Here is a 23,575-nt window from a genome sequence, read left to right on the forward strand (position 1 = left end):
TTTTGTCAAATAGGATGTTGTCATCAGCAAAATCCATCCATTCTATTTTGAATTTTCCAAGTTTTACCGGAAAATCAATATCTGTACGCCATATTCCATCAAGATCAGATAGGTAGATCTTAAAAAGAGTGGCTGCCAAATTGCAGCCGTGTTTTACTCCAACAAAAGTCTTGACGGGATCGGACAAGGCACCTTCTGGAGTAATTCGAATACGAGAACATGTACCAGAGTACATTTTGGCAATCATGGATATTAATCACAGAGGAAAGCCAAGTTTATACATTTTGTCCCATATGATCTTGCGAATGACACAATCAAAAGATGCAGTGAGATCAAGGGACGCCATGTAAACTGCACCAGTGTAGGCAATTTAGATCTCTCTAAAATACATGAGCAAGTATGGTGGCATTCCTAGTTATTCCCATTCCTTTTCTGAACCCTACTTGGTAGCGTGAGATGATGTTGTGGTGAACAATAAAACTGTTCAGTTCTTGAAGGAGGAGCATGGCAAATATTTTGGCGGACACGTCCATGAGTGCAATAGGACGGAAATTTTCAGGCAAAGATGGATCCCCCTTTTTAAAGACTGGTATAATGATTGAGGTGAGCCAAGGTATTGGAATATTATTGGTTCGATAAATGTTGTCAAATTTAAGTTTAAGAATAGAGGCCCAAAGTATGGGATCCTGTTTTAAAATACAGGCTGGAATTCCATCAGGCCCCGCGGCCTTTGAATATTTTAATTTATGAATAGCCCCAATTATATCTTCACTGGACCAAGTACATGGACTGAAATCAGAGATGATTTGTCATTAAAGCTTTAGCATAATCGGATGGAAGCGTATATTTTGCTGATATATACACAGATCTTTTATTATTTGTGCATAAGTTATTAACCATCTTCTGGTTGTCGTAGTTGTACATACAGTGTTTAAGTAACCTAATAGAACGCTTATAGTTCAGTTTCAGGATTGTAAGAGTGACAAAATTGTTTATTGTTGGGATTTTATTTCAGGGCTAACCTAGAAAGTAGATCTTTTATAATCTCGCAATTTTGCTGTTCCATCGACTCCATATCTAGTCCGTCAAGGCTCATGCAGGGGCCACCTATAAGGTGTTTTTTGGCTAATTCAGTTAATTCCTGACGCAGCTTACGATTCCAGTGAATGGAGATATAAGATCAATCAATCTCTACTATCTGAAGTTCATGAGCTGTGTCTAATTTCAAGGGAATGGTTGAGCTCGAGGTTAATTATTAAGTGGTCACAGAGTTTTGGGTCAGTGCAAGTTATTGGGTTACATAGCGTAATTATATTAGAGGAGACCACGAAAAAGGTCAATATATGACTTCAGAGAACCTCTATGCCAAGTATAATAGGGTGCATTCTTATCAGGAAGTAGAAAGAATAGGTCCCACGCGGACATGAATGATATCCATCGTCTCCCCCGGTAAGATTCAGAGACAGATACTGAGTTGGTTTTTAAAACTGGAGACAATGAATAGTCACAGCAATAGCAATTAAAGTCTCCCCAATAAAGAAATTGTATTCTGAATTTCTGGTATAAGTATCTGTTAACACAGAGTCGAGTTTCTTCAACATGGAATCAAAAGAACAAGAAACAGGATTCCAATATAAGCAAATGAAGACAACAGGCATAGGCTTAACACCATGAATCAATAGGTCAATAACTAGTAAATCAGAAAAATGTGACAAGAGTTTAGACTTAATTTAAAAATTATTATTAATTAGAATTGCCCATCCTCCACTAGGCCTTCCTAGGAGACCAATTTTAGCGGGGGAGAGGTAGGTAACATATCCATTCACTTTGAACTTGTGTAAATACATAGATTCCTGAATGAGTATCACCTTGGGATACGTGGAGCTGCTTTGAGAATTAAGCCAAAGCGCTAAGTTTCAGAATCCGCATGAGTTCCAGGAAATATGGTTAAATGATTTTCTGCTACGGTTGGTCTATCTCTACATTTGCAGGTGCAAAGTTTTTTAAAAGATGCCCCAGCCAAGACCAGTCCTTAATGACTGTTGATAGTGACGCAAGTTGGGACAAATGGGACGGCAAAATGACTGTCATGTTTATCAAAGGAAACGGGCTTCTCAATAGGTTTGTCAGAGAACTCTTGATATTCTACAAACATTTTTGCTTCTTCACATGTTTTCATTAAGTGAGGCACCAGTCCTATGTGAAATAGGTCTGCTCTATGCTGCCAGATCATTCTGTAATACGAACAATAGGGGTATCCCCAGAAGCTAATGTGGATCGGGATTGAAAATAATGATTAACTTACAAAAAAATGATCCACATGTGAAACAATTTTTGTTTAATTGTTGATTTGTCAATATATTTAACAAAGGAGTTTGTTCTGTGCTCAAAGAGTCACTCTAGGAACAACGCAGTGGGGGTTCGCAGTGGGGGTTAACTACAATTGGATCAGTACTTATAATTAATACAAACAATTAAAAGAAGGGGGAGAGAAATCCAAGACAAAATCATACATCAAGATTGATTTGGTTCAAAAGAAAAAGGTTTTCAAGTGAGCATATATATTAAAACATACATATATTTTAAACCAACTCTGGATAAGGAGATAAACAATAACATTTGAACCAGGGTAGAAAGACATATTCAAAAACAAAATTGTGGAACAGTTAATTCACAAAAAGAAAGAGAACAGAAAATGAAGCAATCTTAGCAATCATCGAACAAAGTTGTGTGATTTACATAGTGGAAATGTTCCTACTATTAAGAAAAGAATCAGGGTATTATTTCGTATTAACCTGATAAGCTATAGACATTTGTTCTAAACTGATGGCATGTACAATGTATAGTCATGCCTGTTGATCTGCCAAACTGCCAACGTGTATGATTATAAATCTAATTAAAGTTGCACTGTGCTATAAGATAGATACTTATGAGACAAAAACTAGGTTTTTGTAAATATGCATTGGAAACATGTTTCGGCTTTGCCAGTAGTGGCGGCATCAATGTTCAGCCTTCCTCAGGGAAAAGGAACCTCTTGTCCCTAAAATGAGGGAGGTAGAAAGGAGATACATGTATGGATCAGTATTGTTTGTAGATTACCAACGTTTTGCTGTCCTAAAAACAATAATATGGTAGTAAGGCTGCTTAGAATTCGAACCAAAAGAAAGCCCACAAGGTACTTACCGTGTTGTTTAGGCAGGGGTCAGAAAAGCATGCAACCTTCTTTTCGTATGTGCAGGGTTACATGTGTTGATCAAACCGGTGACCATTCTCAAAGATACTTCTGCATCGCAAGCAAAAGGATCACTAAGGGGAATTTTGGAAAAGAAGGGGTGGGGGGGCGCGACAGAATGAATTGTTGTGCCTCAGGATAATGTATTGTGACAGAAGAAAATGCATGGTGGAGCTGAATCGTTACCTGTCCTCGTGTCCAGACACAGGTGCCTTGTGAGATGGGAGTCCTGTGGTCGAAGAACCAGACTTCAGTCCTACTGGTCTCAGACTCAAGAGTTCTGGAATAGGTGACACATCGGATGGAGTGCAGAAGAATCTAGAGAATGGCTAGTCAAGAGTATCCTAATTGAAAAATTGGTCAATGTTTGCTGCCTGCCTGCTGTGTCTAGCTAAAGCCAATATAGCGTGCGGCGCATGCACGGCCGCATGTGGCAGTAATGTATACAAAAAAGGTATATTGAAACAGGACACCAAAGTTGGTGATGTGTTATGACAAAGTGCAGCACATCTAGTTCGAGTGTGTACCAAATCTAGTATGCAGACAGTGCAAAACTGTTAACAGCATGCAGAATTCATATCATGCGTAGATGTTTAGAGCAGGGGCACATACCTTCCTGTTGGGTGGTATCCCTATTTAGTGGGATAACAATGTGTTCTCTCTTCCAGATCATTTTGGCAATGATTTTTGAGTTCAACTGGCAAATCAAGCGATTATTATTTGACAGACTCAACGTGATTCAGTCAATAACTTCGGAGATTAGTATCCTTAAAGATGGGATACGCTTAAATGCTTGAAGAACAAAAGATCTGTTTAGTCTTTGTCTGCCGTTAATTTTGGTATCGCTAGTCCATCCGATAATCTTGATGGATTCAGAAATCTGTTCATTCACCTTTACAGGCTCAAATCCTGCTTGTTTTTCGAGTTCATGATTAGCAGTGGGTGGCGGATTGATGTTTAGATTAAGGAAGTGAAATGAAGGGCAGGGCAGACCCGAACACAGGATCAGAGAAGGATCACACCAGCCAGCAGGGCCAGCAATTTTGCCTGATGTGAGAACACTCCACCGAGAAACCAGAGAACACAGACCTTAAGAATACGAACCCCTTATACATCAGTGGATCACCTTGAATTAAGAACCACTGAAGTTTTCACACTTGAAAAGAAAAGGAACAAAGAACTAATGGAAACAACCAAATATATATGTCTACCAACCTATGTATGTTTGATATGTGTCACCAAATTTGAAATGTATGCACAGAAATGTCAAATGTAAACACAAGATTGACACACAACATAAGTAAAGAATGTGCCTTGAGAAAGCCCAAGTAAGGACGATACAGCAGCATGTGCAGAGAAATGTTGGCACAAATGTTATTTCTGTAAAACCAAGGATTTTCACACCAATCACAAGAAATGTCACAATTTATGACACGAATAATTACACAAAGTGAATGAATTTATGTAATAGTGATACCTGTGAAAGAAAAATCAAATAAGCACAAAGTGATTTAATTTGTGTAGAATATGTGAATGAAAAATATATGAAATAAAGTGTGCTACCTATGCTTAGACACTAACAAATGTGTACCTCACAATTAATTGCATTAATTAGAAAACTGTGGGGACACTGCAAAACTTAAGCGCAAAGGCTCAATAGAAATAAACTTCCATCCTTTGTAACAGTCTGACCGAATGGTGAATATCGGTCCCTATTGAGCCATGCAGCCACTGACCCCCAATTGATGTGGACAAGTCAGTTATGAAAAGTACCCAACTAACCAAACAAGGAGTTGAGCGCACAGACTGATATTACTCACCCAAAGCACGAAAACAGATGTCTAGATTAACCTCTGACAATACCATGACCTTGTCATTAGGTAGGTTAGGATTTAGAGTCACCACCTCAGGGGCTATGTCTAGACCCACAGACTTATAAGTCGATGAATTAGTGTCAACAGAAGCAGCTGTGAGGATATTACTAGGCATACTCTGTGTAGTAGTGCCGTTAAGTGCACCACTTAATACCTTTCTAATTGCAGTTATGGGATAGAATGAGTTAAACTGAGCCTGTTTGTTACAATTCTGTCTAAGAGTTACATGTAAGGTAGTATTCATAGCTTCCGACTGAATCGAGCTCATGGGCTCTGCAAGCTGTGGACTTGTTTTTGTTTTCGCTTCATTACCTTTTTTGTATTTTTATTGTTTGTTTTTTCTTGTGAGATTTTGTACAATGTTCAAGGAAGCGTTATTACAGTTAAATAGTGATTTGGTATCTAGAATTTGGAGAGCGGATCTGCTCTCTTCATTTAATTGGTTCAAGTCCAATAGACAATTGACAGCAGACAAATCACAGATATCTTTTACATTTGAGTTGTGTCCCTTTGAAGTTACAATTTTTTTTTAACTTGGTCATTCGATTGGTTCAATCTATTTAGCCTTCTTTTACGAGCTCTAAGTTCAAGTCTTTTGGCGTGACGCGAGAGATACTGGGTAGAAGGTTTTTGTCCCAACGGATCAATAGTGATGTCAGCACATCCTGAACCATGTAAGTCTTTTGTCTGTAATTTTTGCTCTTGATCAATAATCTTTGTTAATGTACTGGGACTGTCTAAGGCTTTGGATTCAACCACATTTTCTGATTCCAGAGCTGCTATTACAAAACCATCATTCCATAAGTTTGTGTTTTTTGTTAGTAGCATTTGAAATTGTGGTTCTAGAAAGTATAATTTCTCAGTATTACAAGATATTTTAGGAGATACCTCAGTAGGACACACGTCTTTGTGTGATACGTTGGAACTAGCCACTTGGGCATATGTTAACTTAATTCGATCTTCATTGTGAATACTATGACCAGTTTGAGTCGATATAGAGTAGAAGCTGCATGCTGTGGTTTGAGTACAGGTTGTCCTAGTAATATACTCATTAGTTTCGTCATTCACGATCAGCATAGAAAGTGGTTTGTACTTTTTTGTGAATAAAAAGCCCTCTATTCTGTTTAGTTTACACAGAATTTCAGTGTTTAAAGACTTTACGTTTCTAAGTTGTAAGTGCGAAAGATTGTGGCCCTTATCCAAGAAATGTAATATACGTGATAGTACTGGAAAAGAGAATTCATCAGCAATATTTGAGGCAATTGACTCAGAGGGTAAGCAAGCTTCACGGATTTGCATATCAATCAGATTTTTGGTAGCAGTTGGTGAAAATACCTCCGTCTAGGAGCAGCTCATTTTTTGTTGGATTAACATCCAAGAGGGACCCATGAACTTGTATGAAATCCTCATGTTCAAAAGTTAGGTGAACTGGCTGCAATGGTTTAAGAAGTGAATGGAGGACTAGCACCCAGATTCGACTGGAACACATTGTTAATGACATTGTAGGAGTATTGATTGTTTAAGTATACGTTAGCATGACAGCCCCCCACCCCACTCCCCAACATGCAGTTACTGGAGTAGAGGGACCCAGAGAAAGGTGTATTCTTCTATCTAATTCTGCCATAACTGCAGGTGCCATCATGGAAACATTGGCACACGAATCAAGCTTTTTAGCAAAAGAGAGATATGAGATGTTGAAGTTGTCTATGATGTTATATGCTTTAAAGGAATTAAGCAAAATTGATGCTTCAGGATCTTGTGTAGGATCTTGTGTAATGCAAACGAATGAGCTACTCGTGGTAGGGCAGCGGGCGTGTGTGTTTGAGCCTGCATGTGCGCAAATGCAACCTCATGACACAACAACTTGTTAGGGACAGTATCAATCACCTTATCCATACAAACAGTGTTTATTATAGGTTGTGATTCACCTTGCTCTTTAAGCTCATGAGGGTTTGTTGCGTCTTCAACACTTTGTTGTGGCCTTAAATCAACATCAATTATGTCTGTATTCACAGGATTCGGGACTAATTGCATATCTAATTGGTCCAGGATCTCACGTGAGATCAACGAATCTTCAACATTTTGTTGTGGTGTATAGACAATTTCAATTAGAGCATTGTCCGCTTGTTCAAAGTGGAAACGCCCACTTCGCAATCCTCCCGCCATGATAGCCAGACCTGATACAAACTTATCTTTATGAGCTTATTATCAAGGAATGCAATAAGTGGGTAGAACGCACATACACAGGTTCGTGTTCTTGCAAAAATCAGATTAATCTAGCAGGGAGTGGTAGCAACATACGCAAAGAACAAAAAAAAAAGAAAAACCTTAGGTGCCAGACACATAATTGTGGGTCACGTCTACACACAGGAAATTTTTACGTGAACATGGAGTTATGTACTACAAACAATTTGAATGCCCTATTAAGGGCGTAATATGGAAAGTAAAGTCATGTAAAAAATAACTCGTGAGATTTACAGTTAACAACAAACAAAACTCACGCACAATGCTACACCTATTGGTATTATCTCATAGTTCAGTAGGCGTACGCAAGGAACAAAAAGCAGTAACTCATAAAAAAAATAAAAAAAACACTGGTCACTGGCGGTACGTTCGTATCGCCAGTGACTGTGTGTTTGAGCAAAGCAACAAAAGTTATCTTGACCAAGAAAGCTTACCACGGATTTGGGCATTACCTCTGCAGAAACTAGTGTGCTGACTAACAGCAAATTGTATCAATGTATGCGCACCCCACGTACCAGAACAGCCAAACAGCAGATCGCTTGCAGTCCACTTCGGGTGCATACGCGCGTGAGCAGGCACAGGCACAATTGAAGGTTTTCCTGGAGTGAAAGGGGGCATAGTCAGGGAAGCAGTAACGACGTTAGGGAGCTTGAAGGCAGTTTTGGCGCGTTTGGGAGCAGCGAGTTCTTCCTCTTGCAGACAAGCGAGAGCTGAGGTTCAGCCAGCCAAACAGCAGACCACTTGCAGTCCACTTCGGGTGACCGCCCTCTATTATTGTCTGGTCTTACATACTGGGGTTCTTTGCTCCTTTGCTGCAATATGTGGAGCCTCCTTTGCTCTAGTTTGGAGAAGAACAAGTTACTCACCAACTGGTAAGGTAATGTCCACAGCTGTGCTGCTTCAGAACTTTTTCGGCAGAGGGCATCCTGCGTCGATGGCGTCAGGTCAATGTCCCTCGAAGGCCTCCGTCGAGGGTGACATCATTGGATGTTATAAGTAGGACGCACGGCGCCAGTAGCCTCAGTTCATGTTTTTTCCCTCCACAACGTGTGCCATAAACGCACACCAAGCCTTCATGACTGCACATAGCCTTGTGGGAACGCAAGCTGCAATAGCATAGGAAATTCTTCAGAGGGGTACGCTGGGTGGGCGATGTGGAATACGTTGGAGGACCATTCAGTCGAAAGAACGTTACCAGTTGGTAAGTAACTTGTTCTTCGAATGGATTGTGTCCTCCAACGTATTCCACATCTTTGACAGACTCCCAAAGCAGTATCAGTGAACGAAGGAGTGGGAAGAATTTGGATATGCCTAATCAGATGGCATAATAGAGCACTGCTTTACCAAAGGCCATATCCTGACCATGGAAAGTATCCAGGGAGTAATGCTTGACAAAGGTGTGGATGGAAGACCACATTGCAGCATCACAAATGTTTTTAACAGGAACTCCCTCCCCGTTGTAGGGCTGTGTATGTAGCCACGCCCTTGGTGGATTGAGCCTGCAAACTCTCAGGAGGGTCTTTGCTAGCCAATCTGTAGCATTCAGCAATGGTGAGGATAATCCACCTAGACAAGGTCTTTTTGGTAACAGCTTGGCCCAATCAGTGTTCAGTGTACCCCACAAAAAGTTGACTGTCCACTCTGACCGTGGACATCCTAGAAATATAAAAGCTCAAAGCTCGCCTACGGTCCAACCTATGGAGTCTCTCCTCTTCTTTACCAGGATGAGGAGGATAGAAAGCACAGGAAGTACAACCTTCTGGCTCAAATGAAACTCAGACACTACCTTAGGTAGGAAGGAAGGAGGTACCCTCAGTACAACCCTATCACTGTGGAACACAGTAAAGGATGGCTTAGACGAAAGTGCCTGCAACTCGCTCACTCTGCAAGCAGATGCAACTGCAATCAAGAAAACTGTCTTGAAGGTCATCAGTCTTAAAAGACAAGAGTGCAAAGGTTCAAATGGAGCACCCATCAAGAATTTCAAGACTAGATTTAGATCCCAAAGCGGCACCTGAAAAGGCGACGACGGGAACACATTTGTGAGCACTTTTAGAAACTGGGAAAATTAAAGGAATTTTAAAATAAGAACATTCTTCAGACAAGCGCTTGAAAATAGACAGTGCTGCCAGGTAACCTTTAATGGTACCCACTTGAAGACCCTTGTGGGTCAAAGAAAGCAAGAAAGAATGAACCATCTGGATGGAGCACTGAAAAGGATCGACATTGTTACCTCTGCACCAGTCGCAAAATGTACATCAACGGTACAGGGATTTGGTTGCCGGACGCCTTGCCGGAAGCAACACCTCCATCACGTCATCCAGGAGGTCTCAAATCCTTACATCTCAACCTTTCAGAAACCATGCGTGAAGGTTGAGAGTCTCGACCTCTGGATGGAGAACCCGGCAACGACTCCCCCCCACCTCCCTCGCGCGATAGAAGATCCTCTCTGTAGGGAAGGCGGTGTGGCGGCTAGATGGGCATTTCTAGAAGGTCCGGGTACCACGCTCTCCTGGCCGAATCCGGAGCAATTAGGAATATGCGGGACCCGAACCTCCGCAACCTCCCTAGAACCTGAGGAATGACAGGGACCAGTGGAAACGCATACAGAAGTGGGAATGACCAATCCACGACTAACGCGTCCCCTAAAGCTCCTCTCAGAGGAAATTCCCTTGAGCAATATGTCTCGCACTTCCGGTTGGCATCGGTCACGAACAGATCCACTTGAGGGGTTCCCCAAAGGGCGAAGATCTCCTGAAGGACTTCCTGAGCTAACTCCCACTCGTGGGAGACCGCGCTCTGCCTGCTCAGAGCGTCCGCTGCCGCATTGTCCTCTCTGGCCAGATGAACTGCTGAGTGAGAGATTCCCTACTGTACTGCCCAGAACCAGAGCTGCATCGCCTCCTTGCACAGCGGGAGCGACCCTACACCCCACCCCCCTTTTTGTTGAGGCAATGCATGGCCACTGTGTTGTCAGTCATGATCAGGACACTCTTCCCGCGTACAAACGGCAGAAAAGCCTTCCCGGCTAGCCTGATGGCCCTCAGCTCCAAAATATTTATGTGAAGTCTGGACTCTGACGGAGACCAACGACCGCTGAAGGTCAGCTCGTTGGCGTGAGTTCCCCATCCTGTGAGGGACCAGAAAAATGCAGGATGCCATGAAGCCGAGCAACCTTAAGAATTTGAAAGCCGGGAGACTCTGGGCATGTTGAAATTTGTTGACCATCTGGACAATGTGATGAGCCCTCGCCCTGGGTGGCGAGCACTTCCCCAAGGATGTGTCCAACACAGAGCCGATGTACTGGAGCTGTTGGGAAGGTGTCATATGCGACTTCTTGAAATTGAGGGAGAAGCCCAGCTTGTGAAGGGAGTGGCAGGTGAGACTGAGATGATCCAAGGCTTGTTCGGGAGAACTCGCCTTGATCAGCCAGTCCAGATAGGAGTAGATGTGAACCCCCCTCTCCTGAGATACGCTGCCACCACCATCATGAGCTTGGTGAAGACCTTCGTAGAGGTCAACCCGAATGGCAAGACCCGAAAATGAAAGTGTGAGCTGCCAACAGCGAACCTCAGGTATTTTCTGTGCTTTGCACGGATCGGCAAATGAAAATAAGCATCCTGTAGGTCCAATGACACCAACCAGTCGAGGGGCCTGAAGGACCTCAGAAAGAGTGACCATCTTGAACTTGTCCTTCCTAAGGAATTTGTTCAAGCGACGCAAGTCCAAGATGGGTCCCAGTCCTCTGTCTTTCTTGGGAATCAAAAAATATGGGTAATATGAGCCTTTGTTCCTCTCCGTCACAGGCACTAGTTCTATAGCAGTTTTCTCCAGCAGGGTCAAGATTTCCTGCACAAGGAGCGGATCCGGAATCTTCAAAGAGAGTTTCCCCGGTGAATTGTCATGAGGCCGATTTAGGAAGGGTAGGCAGTAGCCATGGTTTATTGTTTCCAGAACCCACGCATCTGAAGTAACGGCTCACCACTCTTCGAGATGCTGAGACAGTCTGCCCCCAACCGGCGAACAATGGGACCTGGCCTCATAGCTGTTTTGGAACAGCAGCGCCTGAAGACAAAGAGGCAGCTGCCTGAGCGGCTTTGGCACCTCTTCCCCGTCCACCACGGGTAGTTTTACGGTGGCCCCTTTGACTGGTCGCTCCTCTCGCTCTACCAAAAGAGGAATAGTAACGAAAAGAACCACTCCAATGCTGTGCCCTAGGATGAAAAGGCACAGGGTGACGCACAGCTGCGCCCAAAGATTTTGCAGCTACTTTGGAGGTCTGAAACCTCTCAAGGTTCTCTTCAGCCTTACTGCCAAACATATGAGAGCTGTCAAAGGGCATGTTGAAAATACGGGCCTGCACATCCGGTGCAAAGCCCGACTTCCGACGCAAACCTGCATATCACAGTGCTCGCAGCCATGGACCGGTTCACGCTGTCTGCCGTGTCCAATCCAGACTGAAGGGATTCACACATGGCATCCTTGCCATCCAGCACAATAGCAAGGAACCCATCCCTTTCTTCCCCTTCGGGAATATGCTCAGCCGCCAGAGAGACAATTCCACAGTGTGTGCGAAGATTTGGTCATGGCACAGGTGGAGTTGGCCGATTTAAGGGCCATACTCCTGTTACGCTCACCTGATATCCCCGAAGGCGTCTGAAAGGCTCTGAGGTCTGGAGCCCTGGATGCGTGGTTGCCTAGTGCTGAGTAATGAATCTGCAATTACAGAAGGGAGGATTTGTAAAAACTGTCTCTAGTGGGTGAATCTCCCACCTCCCTCTGACCGATCCCCCTTAGTTATTTGTAAGGTGAGCTATCCGTCCTGCGTTTCTTGTGCAGGGACCCCTGACGTTTGTTGGCTAACTGCCCGTGTTGCTTCACTGATGTAGTGCGCCTTCCTTGGGCCCAGGCCTGCTGTGACTCCGACTCTGCTAATAGGCAGGTAGGTTTGTTTATTGTAAGTCTCTTATTCTGTTTATGGTGGGAATTTGCTAAAGTCTTTGGGCCTCATTACGAGTCCGGTGGTAACTGTGCCTATAATTCTGGAGGGTACCGCCGGACTCGTATTACCATTCCGCCTCCGTGATTCCCGGAATTACCGGGGCATTACGACCCCGGTGACCCGGGAATTCCGGAGGCAGAATTCGGTAAATCCCCATTCCCATTGAGTCCCATAGGACTCAATGGGCAAGTGGAAACAACGGCACCATCTTGTGATTGTGCCGGTGATTCCACGCCCGCTTGCAGGCAGGTGGTGTTAAACCCGCCAGGTCAGACCTGGCGGGAATGACACCTCTCACCTGCAGAACTCGAGATCACCCGGTCCAGAAACAACGGTGGCGGCGGATTTACTGCCACTGTTATTTCCAGACTGGGTGACTTGTAATGAACCCTTTATCTCCTTTCTTTCAGGTGTGAAAGTCTTGATGCTGGCGTGCCGGATGGAGATGCAAGTTTTTAGGTAATTGAAAGAGCGGAGCGCGGCGCCTTTATTGTCTTTAAAGCTAACCTGTGTTTTCCTCTTCTTCTCCTCACATGAACAAACTGGCCCTGGAATCCGTTAAGGTAAGTAAAGCACTGTGCGATTGTTTATTATTGCGAGCGAACCTGAACACGTCTCCTTTTCCTTTGCAGGATGTTTCTGTGGTGCTCCGGATGGCAGCGCGGCGTAGCGCGATGGAATTCAGGTGAGACTAATGGAATTCGTTGTTTTGGAAGCACGCGCGTTCTAATGTTGTTTTGTCCTTTTCTCGTTATTGCAGGTCGCGATGTTCGAGCAGCAGTTATGTTAGCGGTTCGCCAGAAGTCCTTAAGCTAGTACTGACAGGTGAGTGATGTTTCTTCTTCTCTCGGTTTCCACAGATAGCAGCCCGGTGTCACGACCCTCGCCCAAAACCCCCTCTGGCAAACCCATTGGCCAGGTGGAGTCAGGACTCGGACCTCTAGAGCCTGGCATCCTCTTCAAAAGCCCTCATGGGGCCAGTCCTGGCGCCTATGGCGCCAGGCTCATACACCATGAAAAACAATGTGCTTGGGAACTACTTTATTGTATTGTCAGCCAACATGGAGGCATCCACATAGCTTGGTTCCTAAGAACCAAGCTATGCGGTCTAGTGTTTTGGGTGTGGTAGCCCAGGGACTACTTTACCTGGACTATTTTTTTGGGGCTATTTAAACCACACCCGAGCAAGACAACACGCTTCGCGTTACTTTGCAGCTTGCAACGTGACGCTCAGCATGTCCAGCTATTCCCTCGAACCTCGGAGAAGCAGAACCTGCAAGGAGACAAAAGGAACATTAGCAGCAGCATCTTACCTGCAGTCTTCATCTTTAAACACTCGCAGCTACTGAGAACAGCTTCCTCGAATCTGCACGCTTCCCCGACAGAACGACTTGAAAGAGGAAGATAGAGGCAACATGAAAGAAAGCAGTAGAGACATTTACAAATTACGAACTGCTCAAAAGGCTTACCTGGCTGGTCGCCTCTCGGCTGGCACCACTCCGGACATTCCACTCGCGCTGAAGAACACCGCGACCTACAAGGAAGGAAAACACAGGTTAGCAAAGGCAAGACTTTGCAGCGCTGCGCATAGCGCTTACTTACCGCATCATAGTGCTCTTAATGCGCCATCATTTACCAGCGGGGCTCAACCAAGCCAGTTCGCCGCTCTGAAGCTCTGCATACCTAAGGGAGAAAAAAAGAGACATTTTAAACAAAGAAAGGCTTGCAGGATAGCAACAAAACTAAAGAAAAGCAATAAGACCTACCTGAACAATATCAAACGGGCCGGCGTCAGTGAAGTAACTGGACCGCACTCGCCCATGAAAGACAACGCGCCCCTGCAAAGAAGGCAGGACGGAGAGCACACCTAATTCTACCACAAGGCAGAACCTTCCCCGCAGACCACATCAGGGCAAAGCTGAGAAGCATACCAGCGATTAACCCGGCTGGGTGGCGTCCCTGTGGATACCAGGTGGGCGTAACACCTGGCTGAGGTGCTGAGTGTTGGATGGTGAATTCTTAGCTAAGGCAGAATAACCTTGTTCTTGCAGGAAGTTGCTGAAGACCAGGAGCTGGACACGGTGGCGTCATGCTGCTAGATGCAGAATAACACAAAGCGTGTTCTGCAGCCTGGGTGTGGTTTATATAGCCCCTGTAGAATAGTACCAGATAAAGTAGTTCCAGGCCCCAGCCACATCCTAAACACTAGACCGCATGGTTTGGTTCACAGGAACTGAGCCATGCGGTTGCATCCATGTTAGATTTAAAGGCCCAGGTAAATAAATGGGACCTAGTTTGAACAGCCCTTCCTTCCTACATATGAGCCTGGTGCCAAAGGCGCCAGGACTGGCTCCAGGAGCCCTTTTGCAGTGGTTTTAAGGTCCCCAGGGTTCTGGTGGGAGCCTGCTTGTGGGACAACGTGTGCCCCTTCACAGTGGTCATGACAACTCCCAGCCGAAAATACCTTGCGTGCCCATCTATTGAAGCACTTGTCGTCCCTATGTGGAGGGATGGTAGGGTATGCCGCCTGCCCCGAGGTTGCCATGGCCGCCTGAACCACCAAACTCTCCGGAGTGGGGTGTGGGGATGGGTAGCTACGGTCGAAACTGGATGGGCGGTATTTCTTAGTCAGCGACTTATTGACCGGCGGAAGAGACTCTGGGGTGTTTCAAGTAGCAGCCACCCTTTTCTGTAACGCCATGTGAAAAGGCAACACTGGGTCAGTGGACGGATCCTGATCTAAAATGTCAGTCAGGTCATCCTGATCAAATTCAACTTGAGGGCTGGACCACCCCAGGTACTCTGTAACCCTTGACATCAACCTCCTATAGGAGGAGTCAGCATGAGCCCCAGGCTTAGGCCTTCCAAACTCCATCTCAGGAGATGTATCTAGGCCACTGGCATCATGTAAAGATTGCCTCAGATCCTCCAGCTGACAGTCCTCCGAAAAGACCATGTCAGGAGCTTCAGGAGTGTCACCAGGAGCACCAAAAGGCTCCAACTCCACATCAGACCTCTTTGCATCCTCATAAATATCTTGTAGCGAGTGAAAGAACTCCCTATGTACAGGAGTAGACCGGGAGTCCACAGGGTGTCTCACAGTCTTAGCCAGAGCCTTACTCGGGGGATTCACAGCTCTAGGGGCCTCCACCGGCAAATTCAGACCTGTAGGCCCCGATGGCGCAGACAGCTTAGGCGTTGACAAAGGCGCAGAGGGCCTGGTCGAGGGCAAGGCCCCCGACAGCCGCACTCGATGGGCACGGCGCCGACAGGGTCGACACCTTCCTCGACACATTCCCAGGCTTTGACGGTCTCGCCAGGAACGAGGACCTTGACCTGGATCTGGCACGTCTCCGACGAGGACAGGTAACGCAAACGGTGACGCTGCTTTGCTTCTGGGAGTGCCTTAACGAGGATGACGAGTGGCGAGAACCACTCCGGGACCGAGATCCCCTGAATTCCTTCTGACGGGGAGAGTCACCTCTCGAGTCGTCAGTGGAAAGACCAGATTTCTTGGATTTACAGGGTTGGGAGACCCGACCTACCTGCAACTTCCCCTTACGCTCCCACAAGGCCTTGGCAGTCAACGACTGGCACTTCGAGCAGTCATCTGTGTCGTGGCTCTCACCCAGACACCACAAGCAGATACAGTGCAGGTCTGTGATGGACATCTTGGACTTACAGTCCCTGTACTTTTTAAAGCTCGACCGCAGAGTCGGAGGGGTCGAAGAAGAAGACATGATCGAAGTTGATAACACGAGGCGCACCGAGTTCTCGAAGCAAACACGTTTGCGGAAAAAACTGGACTGAGGCTACGGGTGCCGTGCATCCTACTTATAACATCCGATGACGTCACCCTCGACGGAGGCCTTCGAAGGATATCGACCCAACGCCATCGACGCAGGACGCCCTCTGACGTAAAATTTCTGAAGAAGCACAGCTGTGTACATTACATGTCAAAAATGTGGAATACACTGGAGGACACAATCCATTTGAAATTCTCTTCATCAGCTATTGTATCCAAACACCCTCCTTCCTTTCCACTAGCAGCTTGATTTTCTATAATCCCAGATTTAATCTGGGTGACCACAGAAGAATCAAGGTGAGCCCCTGGGGCAGGTAGACTAGAAATTGAATATCTAGAGAGATTCATCAAATCCATCTCTGATGACTGAATCCCCTCTGTTAAGCTTTGATCTAATACAGGGGTAGGAATGATGATTGAACTCATTTTTAATTGCTTTCCTATTCTGCTTTTTACTCTTTAAAAGTTGTTTTGTCTTCCTGCCCTGTTGTAGAGCATTTACAAGGGATCCCAGATTATGAGGTAGGGTGGACAAGGTGTCTATAAACTTCCTTAAGCCCTGAATAGATGATTTTTGCAAAACCGGCTGTTTTTTTAGTTTTTTCCTATTGGGCGCTTGCATTACTTTTTTTTTCCACCCTCTCTGTATGTTAAATAAATCAAATACCTGCTCTGTTCCATTCTCCTTCTCCTCATCCAAGTCTTGTGGCTCTTCCTGTTGTGACAAATCTCTTGAGTATTCAGATTGATTAACACAGGCAAAGCCACATTCTCCCTTTGGGTTACAATCTCAATGACCTTTTCGGACTAAAGTTCATTAATTATGAATTTATTTGGTGGGATCATATCTTCAACTTTCTCTTCCTTATGATTTACCCCCACACAAAAAATGATTCTCTGGTTAGATAATTCTTGTTTAATGAATTAACTTTTTCCAACAATGATTTTAGTAAACAAGTTTGATTTTCAGTTTTTTTCCCCCAGATATTCAAATAATTTGGTCAGCGATGTGATCCAATTATTCCTTGCTGTTAATGTTATTTCAAATAGAGGATTACTCAAAGGATTCAGTCCGAACAATCGTCTCAGTGTTGGATTAGCAAATGATAAAACCGAACTTGTCAACAAATGTAATGTAGAATCCAAGGATTCAGGATACAGGATAGGCTTGGGGATTTCCTCCCAACTGAGTGTCTTGTGCCAAACCATATTACCCCCTCGGCCAAGGTCTTTAGAACTGGCTATACTATCCTCTGAGTTTCATCACTGACCTGTAGGTGTTAAGAGTAGAAATAACAAGGGGGGTCCTGGGAGACTCTCTGCCAGAAATGAGTCCTGGTTACAAGAGCCTTACCCAGAGTCTTTAGCTCACTATCTTTCACAGAGAAGAAATATCCCAAACATATCAGTCCTTGTCCTGCCCTGGGGCAGTCCAGCACCAAAATGATAGGCAATTCTCCTCTGAACAAGAGTACCAACAGCAACCCCAGACACGTGTATCGGTCTGGTTGAACCTCATCAGTAGGGTGTAGCTGTGCCTCTCTAAGAAGAGTGAGCAAGGGGTCCACGTCTGGATTCCCCTAGTAATTTAGAGTGTTATAGTAGGTCAACAGGTTTGGAATCTATCAACACTTATAGGGCTGGTTGAAGTATTTGAGAATAGAGTAACAGTCTCTCAGTTGACTACCATATGGATCTGTGTTTCTACAGTTAATGGTGACTGAAGATTCTGTTCCCCATTCTCATTTGCCAACAATGTATCTTTTCTTTTTAATATTGGGGTCTCCTTGGAAGGGATTGGTATCTTCATCTGTCTCGCTTTCTCAACGAGGCAGAATCAGGTATCTCCTCAAGATCTATTAACCAAGGCTCCAGACATTTGCTTTTTTCCTGTAGATGGATGGATAGATAAATGCGGGGTAGCAATTGGCAAGATCGGGAGCAGTGGGGGGTGGAGAGTGATGGCAGAGGGGGAATAGAGGAGGGGTTTATCAGAATAGGCAATTCACGCAGATTTTAAGGAGCCCCCTTTTGCCAATATCTTCGAATATCCCCAGAAAGACATTTTACCCGAGCACCCTCAGCACCCCAAAACGGAGGCCGGGCTTGATTTTCCCTGGTCCCTCCCCCCCAGACCCTCCTTCCGGGGCAACTCCAGTTGCTTCATCCCCCTCCCTCTCCCTCGCCCTCGCCCTCTCCCTCTGCGGCATTGCGGATTTTAGTGTGTATGTGTAGGTGTAGAAATCAGGACAGTAGGCGAAGTGGAGTTTTGTAGACCTTTATTACACAGTGTCTTAACCAAGGTAGTTGAACTCCAGGTTTGACCCCACAGTTACTTCACTGTGAGTAAAAGGCACCAGGAGTTCCTCTTCTCTTTGAGTGTCTCCTACTCTCACGGACCCGTGATAGGCCCACCAGTTGCTCTCACTCGCCTCTCCTTCTCCCTGCAAAAAGCAACAAAAACGCCATTAGGCCAGTCCCTTTTATACCTGGGGTTTGGAGGGAAAAAGGGCCAATCGGGGACAACTTCCCTCCCCCCCTGTCTGATTGGTGGGGACCCTAGGCACCCACCCTCTATGAATAGTGCTGCCTCCTCCCCACCTCCTCCTTTATACTGGCTGCCTGGTTCTAGCTTCCCCTCCCTGCTGTCAGCCACACCCCCTCCATTGGCCCCGCCCCCCCCAACAATGTGTCTCCCTCGAGACATGTCTCCCGGAGGCCCGTCCTGCTTGAGGCCCCAAGCCACCGTTCTGGGTTTGCCCCACATGAGGTAAGGAGGGGGTTCTGGTGGGTTGCCCCTGATGGGTCCTTGCCCAGCTGTCTGGCGCACCTCCGACGCCGAGCGGTCGGCACGAGTCGGGCTCTCCAGTTCCCGAGCCTTGCCGCCGCTCGCCGGAGGTCGCCGAGGTATGCTGCGCTCGCGGGTCTCCCAGCCGCAGCGCCAGTGAACCCGGTCCTCGTGGGCACACGCGGCGCTGCGGCTGTGAGCACCCGCGGCCGCAACGCCGGCACCGTCGCGGGACGCCGACAAGGCTCTCCCTTTAACAGGGACGCCTTCCCGGCGCCCGCGTTCGGCGCCGCACATGCCCGCGGCACAGCGGGCTCCTTTGGCCGTGCGTCACGCTTTCCCCCACCATCCACCCTCACATCCTCACAGTAGGACAGAGTTAGATACCAAAACTATGGCAAAAGTAGAGTATTATCACCCACTCTACCGGTACACCAGAGCTAACTGTCTTCACGGAACCAGGCACTAGAGACAGAAACCACTTTAACTTGGTCAAGCTCCACTTCCAAAAAACAAACCAAAAATACATACAAAAATAACAGCAAATACAATATAAACTCAGAGCTCCTTCCCCCCACCTCAGCCCACCAAACAGCACTCCACGTGCACTCCTCGATGGGTGCGCGCTGATGCGCGCGTTTGCAGTTAAAGGATTTTGGCGGGAATGAGCGGGGCCTCAGTCCACAAGAGAAAGTTCAGGTAAATAAAATTTCAATTGATCAAATGTCCAGAATTATGTTTATGCTGTAATACAGATGAGAAAGGAGGTGGTTAGCCGGGTATGATCTGTGAGAAGCGAGATGCTGTAAGCAGGGGGAATTAATCGCCGTACCTTTGAGCAGATCCGCAGTATTTCCCAACAGCAAACAGCACTCAACGCGCACTCCTCAATGCTATAAAAGGTTATTGTCCTCATGGTAGAAGTAGAAATGTGGTTGTTGATGTAGAAGCAGCAGCACTGAAGTCATCCTGACAAATATATCATTGTGAATGCTAAAGACTGTAACTAAGAAATACCAAACTGTTGAATGAGAACTGTATAGTACTAACCGTGTGGATATTGCATTTTCTTTTGAATTGTGGCAAATCTTTTGGAGGAGGTGACAAAGCAGCCTGGCCAGGATTACCATTCGTGCTAATTTTCTGGAAGTAGGAAGTGGATCTTTCACAGAGGAGAAGAGAATTGCTGTCAGTGGAACTTTTGGTTTATGAACATTTACTCAGACTTTTCAAGAACTGATCCAAGACATACTCCTACATCCCGTCCCCTTTCCTCCATACTGTATGGGTGTCCCTCGCTAGGGACGAGAGACAGAACCTTTTCACCAGAAAAAATCTTCTTCCCTTTAAATTTAGAGGTGCGCTCCTCTGACTACGCCCACTGGCACCACCACTCAGTCCTCTTTTCCGCGTCGACAGGAACGGACCGCTTTCACCAGCGCTCATGGGTTAGGCTTCGGCCTTGTAAATCCACATGCTCTTCCCCGGAAAGTATCTTTGTCTTTTATTCAGATACTCTGTCCTCTGGTGCCACCTTCCTCCCCGGCGCATGTTGACATCATCAGGCTTCAGCAGGTGTCCAGCCTGCGAGGGCCTCTTCCCTACGTCCGACCCCCTTTGGCCCTGATCATGGCTGGGAGGGTTATTCTACGTGTGACGCGCTTACACCGCGCGCTCTGACGAACAGGTTAGCTTGGTGGAGAGAGCTCTTCGGAAGGTCACCTCCAGAGGACTTGAAGGACTTAGTCAGGCACAAGTCAAGGCCCAAGGTAGGGCCACTGTTTTCGTCTGCATCCAGCAAGGGCGACTCCTTTCCCAGGAAACGCCAGAGCGGCAGGGACCGTTCAGGTTCTGCTACCAGCACAGGTATAGAGGCCGATTCAGCTACCGGTCGCCATGCCGAGGGGCAGCGAGATCCTACCGGTGTCGTTGCTGAGGGACCGCAAGGTTCTATTACCGGGCCTTCACCCCAGGGGCTATGCCCTACTACTGGACAAATGTCTCAGGGGGCTCCTGTACGCAGCACTACCAGCGACACAGCCGAGGGCATAACGCCTACCAGGCCCGGACCTGAGGTGCAGGGTAGGCCTCAAACTCCACCGCCAAGAGTCCTGGAAGTGGCCGGGCCCAGCGCGGCAAGCCCGGTGTCGTTGCTGAGGGACCGCAAGGTTCTATTACCGGGCCTTCACCCCAGGGGCTATGCCCTACTACTGGACAAATGTCTGAGGGGGCTCCTGTACGCAGCACTACCAGCGACACAGCCGAGGGCATAACGCCTACCAGGCCCGGACCTGAGGTGCAGGGTAGGCCTCAAACTCCACCGCCAAGAGTCCTGGAAGAGGCCGGGCCCAGCGCGGCAAGCCCGGTGTCGTTGCTGAGGGACTGCAAGGTTCTATTACCGGGCCTTCACCCCAGGGGCTATGCCCTACTACTGGACAAATGTCTGAGGGGGCTCCTGTACGCAGCACTACCAGCGACACAGCCGAGGGCATAACGCCTACCAGGCCCGGACCTGAGGTGCAGGGTAGGCCTCAAACTCCACCGCCAAGAGTCCTGGAAGAGGCCGGGCCCAGCGCGGCAAGCGTAATGACACAGGCAAGTGGCATGCAGTCCAACAAAATGGCGGCCCGTCCGACACCATCCCCCTTTGGGCAGCAGGTGTAGGAGAACGGGTTTCTAGGTGGGACTGGTCTTCAACAGACACGTGGCCTACAGCGTATCCATCAGTATCGCAGGGTCGATACACTCTGCATGTGGCAAGGCAAAGCACGCCCACACCTCAGCAAACTCAGGGCACTATGGCTACTCCTGCAAAGCCAAGCACTACACCGGCTTGCGAGGACAGGTTTTTTTGAAAGGTTCCTCATGCTCATGAGGTACCCATAGATGAGCGTCATCCTCAAGGATGTGATCAGGGACATGCTCGATCCGCCCGTGGTTCCAGCACCTCAGGCCCCTTTTCAGCCCCTGCTGCCCATGCCTGTTCCCACGGCCCTGGCCCCTCTGCTTCCCACAGCCCCGGCGGCTCTGTATCAGCTTCCACTGCAGCCTCCGGCTTCGGTCAGCACACCTCAGCCCTCAGCGCCCAGTACTCCTCTGGCGACACCGGACCAACAGTACACTTTGGTGGACACCGATGAGGAGGAGGAGGATCCAGACACACCTTCGTCTGCCTAGGCATTTCATGAACGGCTTGCCCGTCAGGCCGAATACCTGGGGCTCCCGCAACTCGAGGTTGAACAACCAGACGTGGGGGTTCTGGCAGAGGTCCTTACTCTACGTCCCGCAGCTACAATGGGGATTCTGATGCAAAAGGATGTGGTGGCTCTGGCCAAGAAGGACTGGCTTACACCCCACTCGGCGCAGCCCACCAAGAGGCGCCTCAATGCCAAGTACAGGCAATTGGAGGGGGATCCATTCTTGCTGTTGGCACACCCTCAGCCACACTCGTCAGTGATTGCAGCGGCCTCACTCTACTCGAAGCTGCAGTCTTCCTCGGCTACCTCAGCCTCGTCACTCCTAGGCAAGGAGGAGAAGATCTTGGAGGCGTATGGCAAGAAGGTGTATTCCAATGCTTCTTTCCACCTGCGTCAGTCCAATGCGGATGCTATGCTCGCTGCTGTCAACCAGAGGCTTTGGCGGGAAATAGACTTCCTTCCGGAACTTCCGGTACAGAGTTAAGCACGCTTCATGGCGGGGCTGGCGCAAGCAAAGATTGTGGCGCAAGACATAATGGAGTTCATCGTGGCCCACATAGACCCCTCCGGCCACGCTATCTGCAAAGCTACGGACATGAAAAGAACAGCCTGGCTGCGGGCTACCAAGTTTAACCTGGATGTCTAGGAACGCATATTGGACCATTCGAGGGAGGCGATCTTTTTCATTCCACGACCAATGAGGAACTGGATAAAAAGAAAAACAGCTCCCAGACTGCAAAATCCTTATCCATCCTCACAAAGTCCATACCCAACACCTACAGCCAGACGCACCAGCGTTCTGACAAGGGTCATGCCTTCAGCGGATTCCGAGGATTCCAGGAACGGAGGTCCAGACAGCCGGACTGGTCTCCAAGTCAGCACTGTCGCAAACAGCCCAAAGTGGGGTGTAAGGGGCTCTTTTAGACCACCTCCTCAGCCCCTGCCTCAAGGAAAAAAAGAATGACACGCCCCTCCAGGCCTACGTATCTCTGGTGGGGGGCAGGCTGGCCCTGCACTCCCATTGCTGGCGCTCGAGGTTCGCGGCCCCCTGGATCCTGTCAGAAGTGTCTACGGGCTACTGCCTACCGGTCCCTCCTTCCTGCTCTTCTCCCTTCCGCTCCCACAGATTGGAACAGCAACTCTGTTGGCGGAAATTCGATCGCTCGTAGAGAGTCAGGCAGTGGAAGAGGTCCCAGCATCCCAGGGGGGTCTGGGCTTCTATTCACAGATTTTCGCCATACACAAAAAGAACCAGGCGGGCCCGAGAGTTGTGTTGGACCTTTCTACCTTTAACCTTTCCCTCCCTCTTCAAAAGTTCAAGATGGTTACCCCAACGCTTATAGCAGAGACATTGTGCAGGGGAGATTGGATGTGCTCCGTGACCCTGAAGGATGCGTACCTACATGTCCCTATAAGGCAGCCCGATCGATCTT

General features: G+C 47.4%; 1 protein-coding gene across 7 annotated transcripts in view; it reads right to left on the minus strand.

The window, feature by feature from the left end:
• Nucleotides 1-23,575, minus strand: part of ZNF410 (zinc finger protein 410) — a 1,181,063-nt gene that overhangs the window by 187,407 nt on the left and 970,081 nt on the right. Inside the window, exon 11 of one of the 7 annotated variants that reach the window (XM_069637658.1) lies at nt 18,430-18,601. The exons of 5 other annotated variants lie outside the window; for them this stretch is intronic. In XM_069637658.1, the coding sequence (XP_069493759.1) occupies nt 18,452-18,601 (150 nt within the window). In that variant the 3' untranslated portion in view covers nt 18,430-18,451. Of the gene's footprint in view, nt 1-18,429; nt 18,602-23,575 lie in introns of those variants that run through there. One more of the 7 variants, XM_069637662.1, reaches the window with a different exon arrangement.

This window comes from Ambystoma mexicanum, chromosome 14 (assembly GCF_040938575.1).
Source record: "Ambystoma mexicanum isolate Mex_15411 chromosome 14, UKY_AmexF1_1, whole genome shotgun sequence".
Lineage (NCBI taxonomy): Eukaryota > Metazoa > Chordata > Amphibia > Caudata > Ambystomatidae > Ambystoma > Ambystoma mexicanum.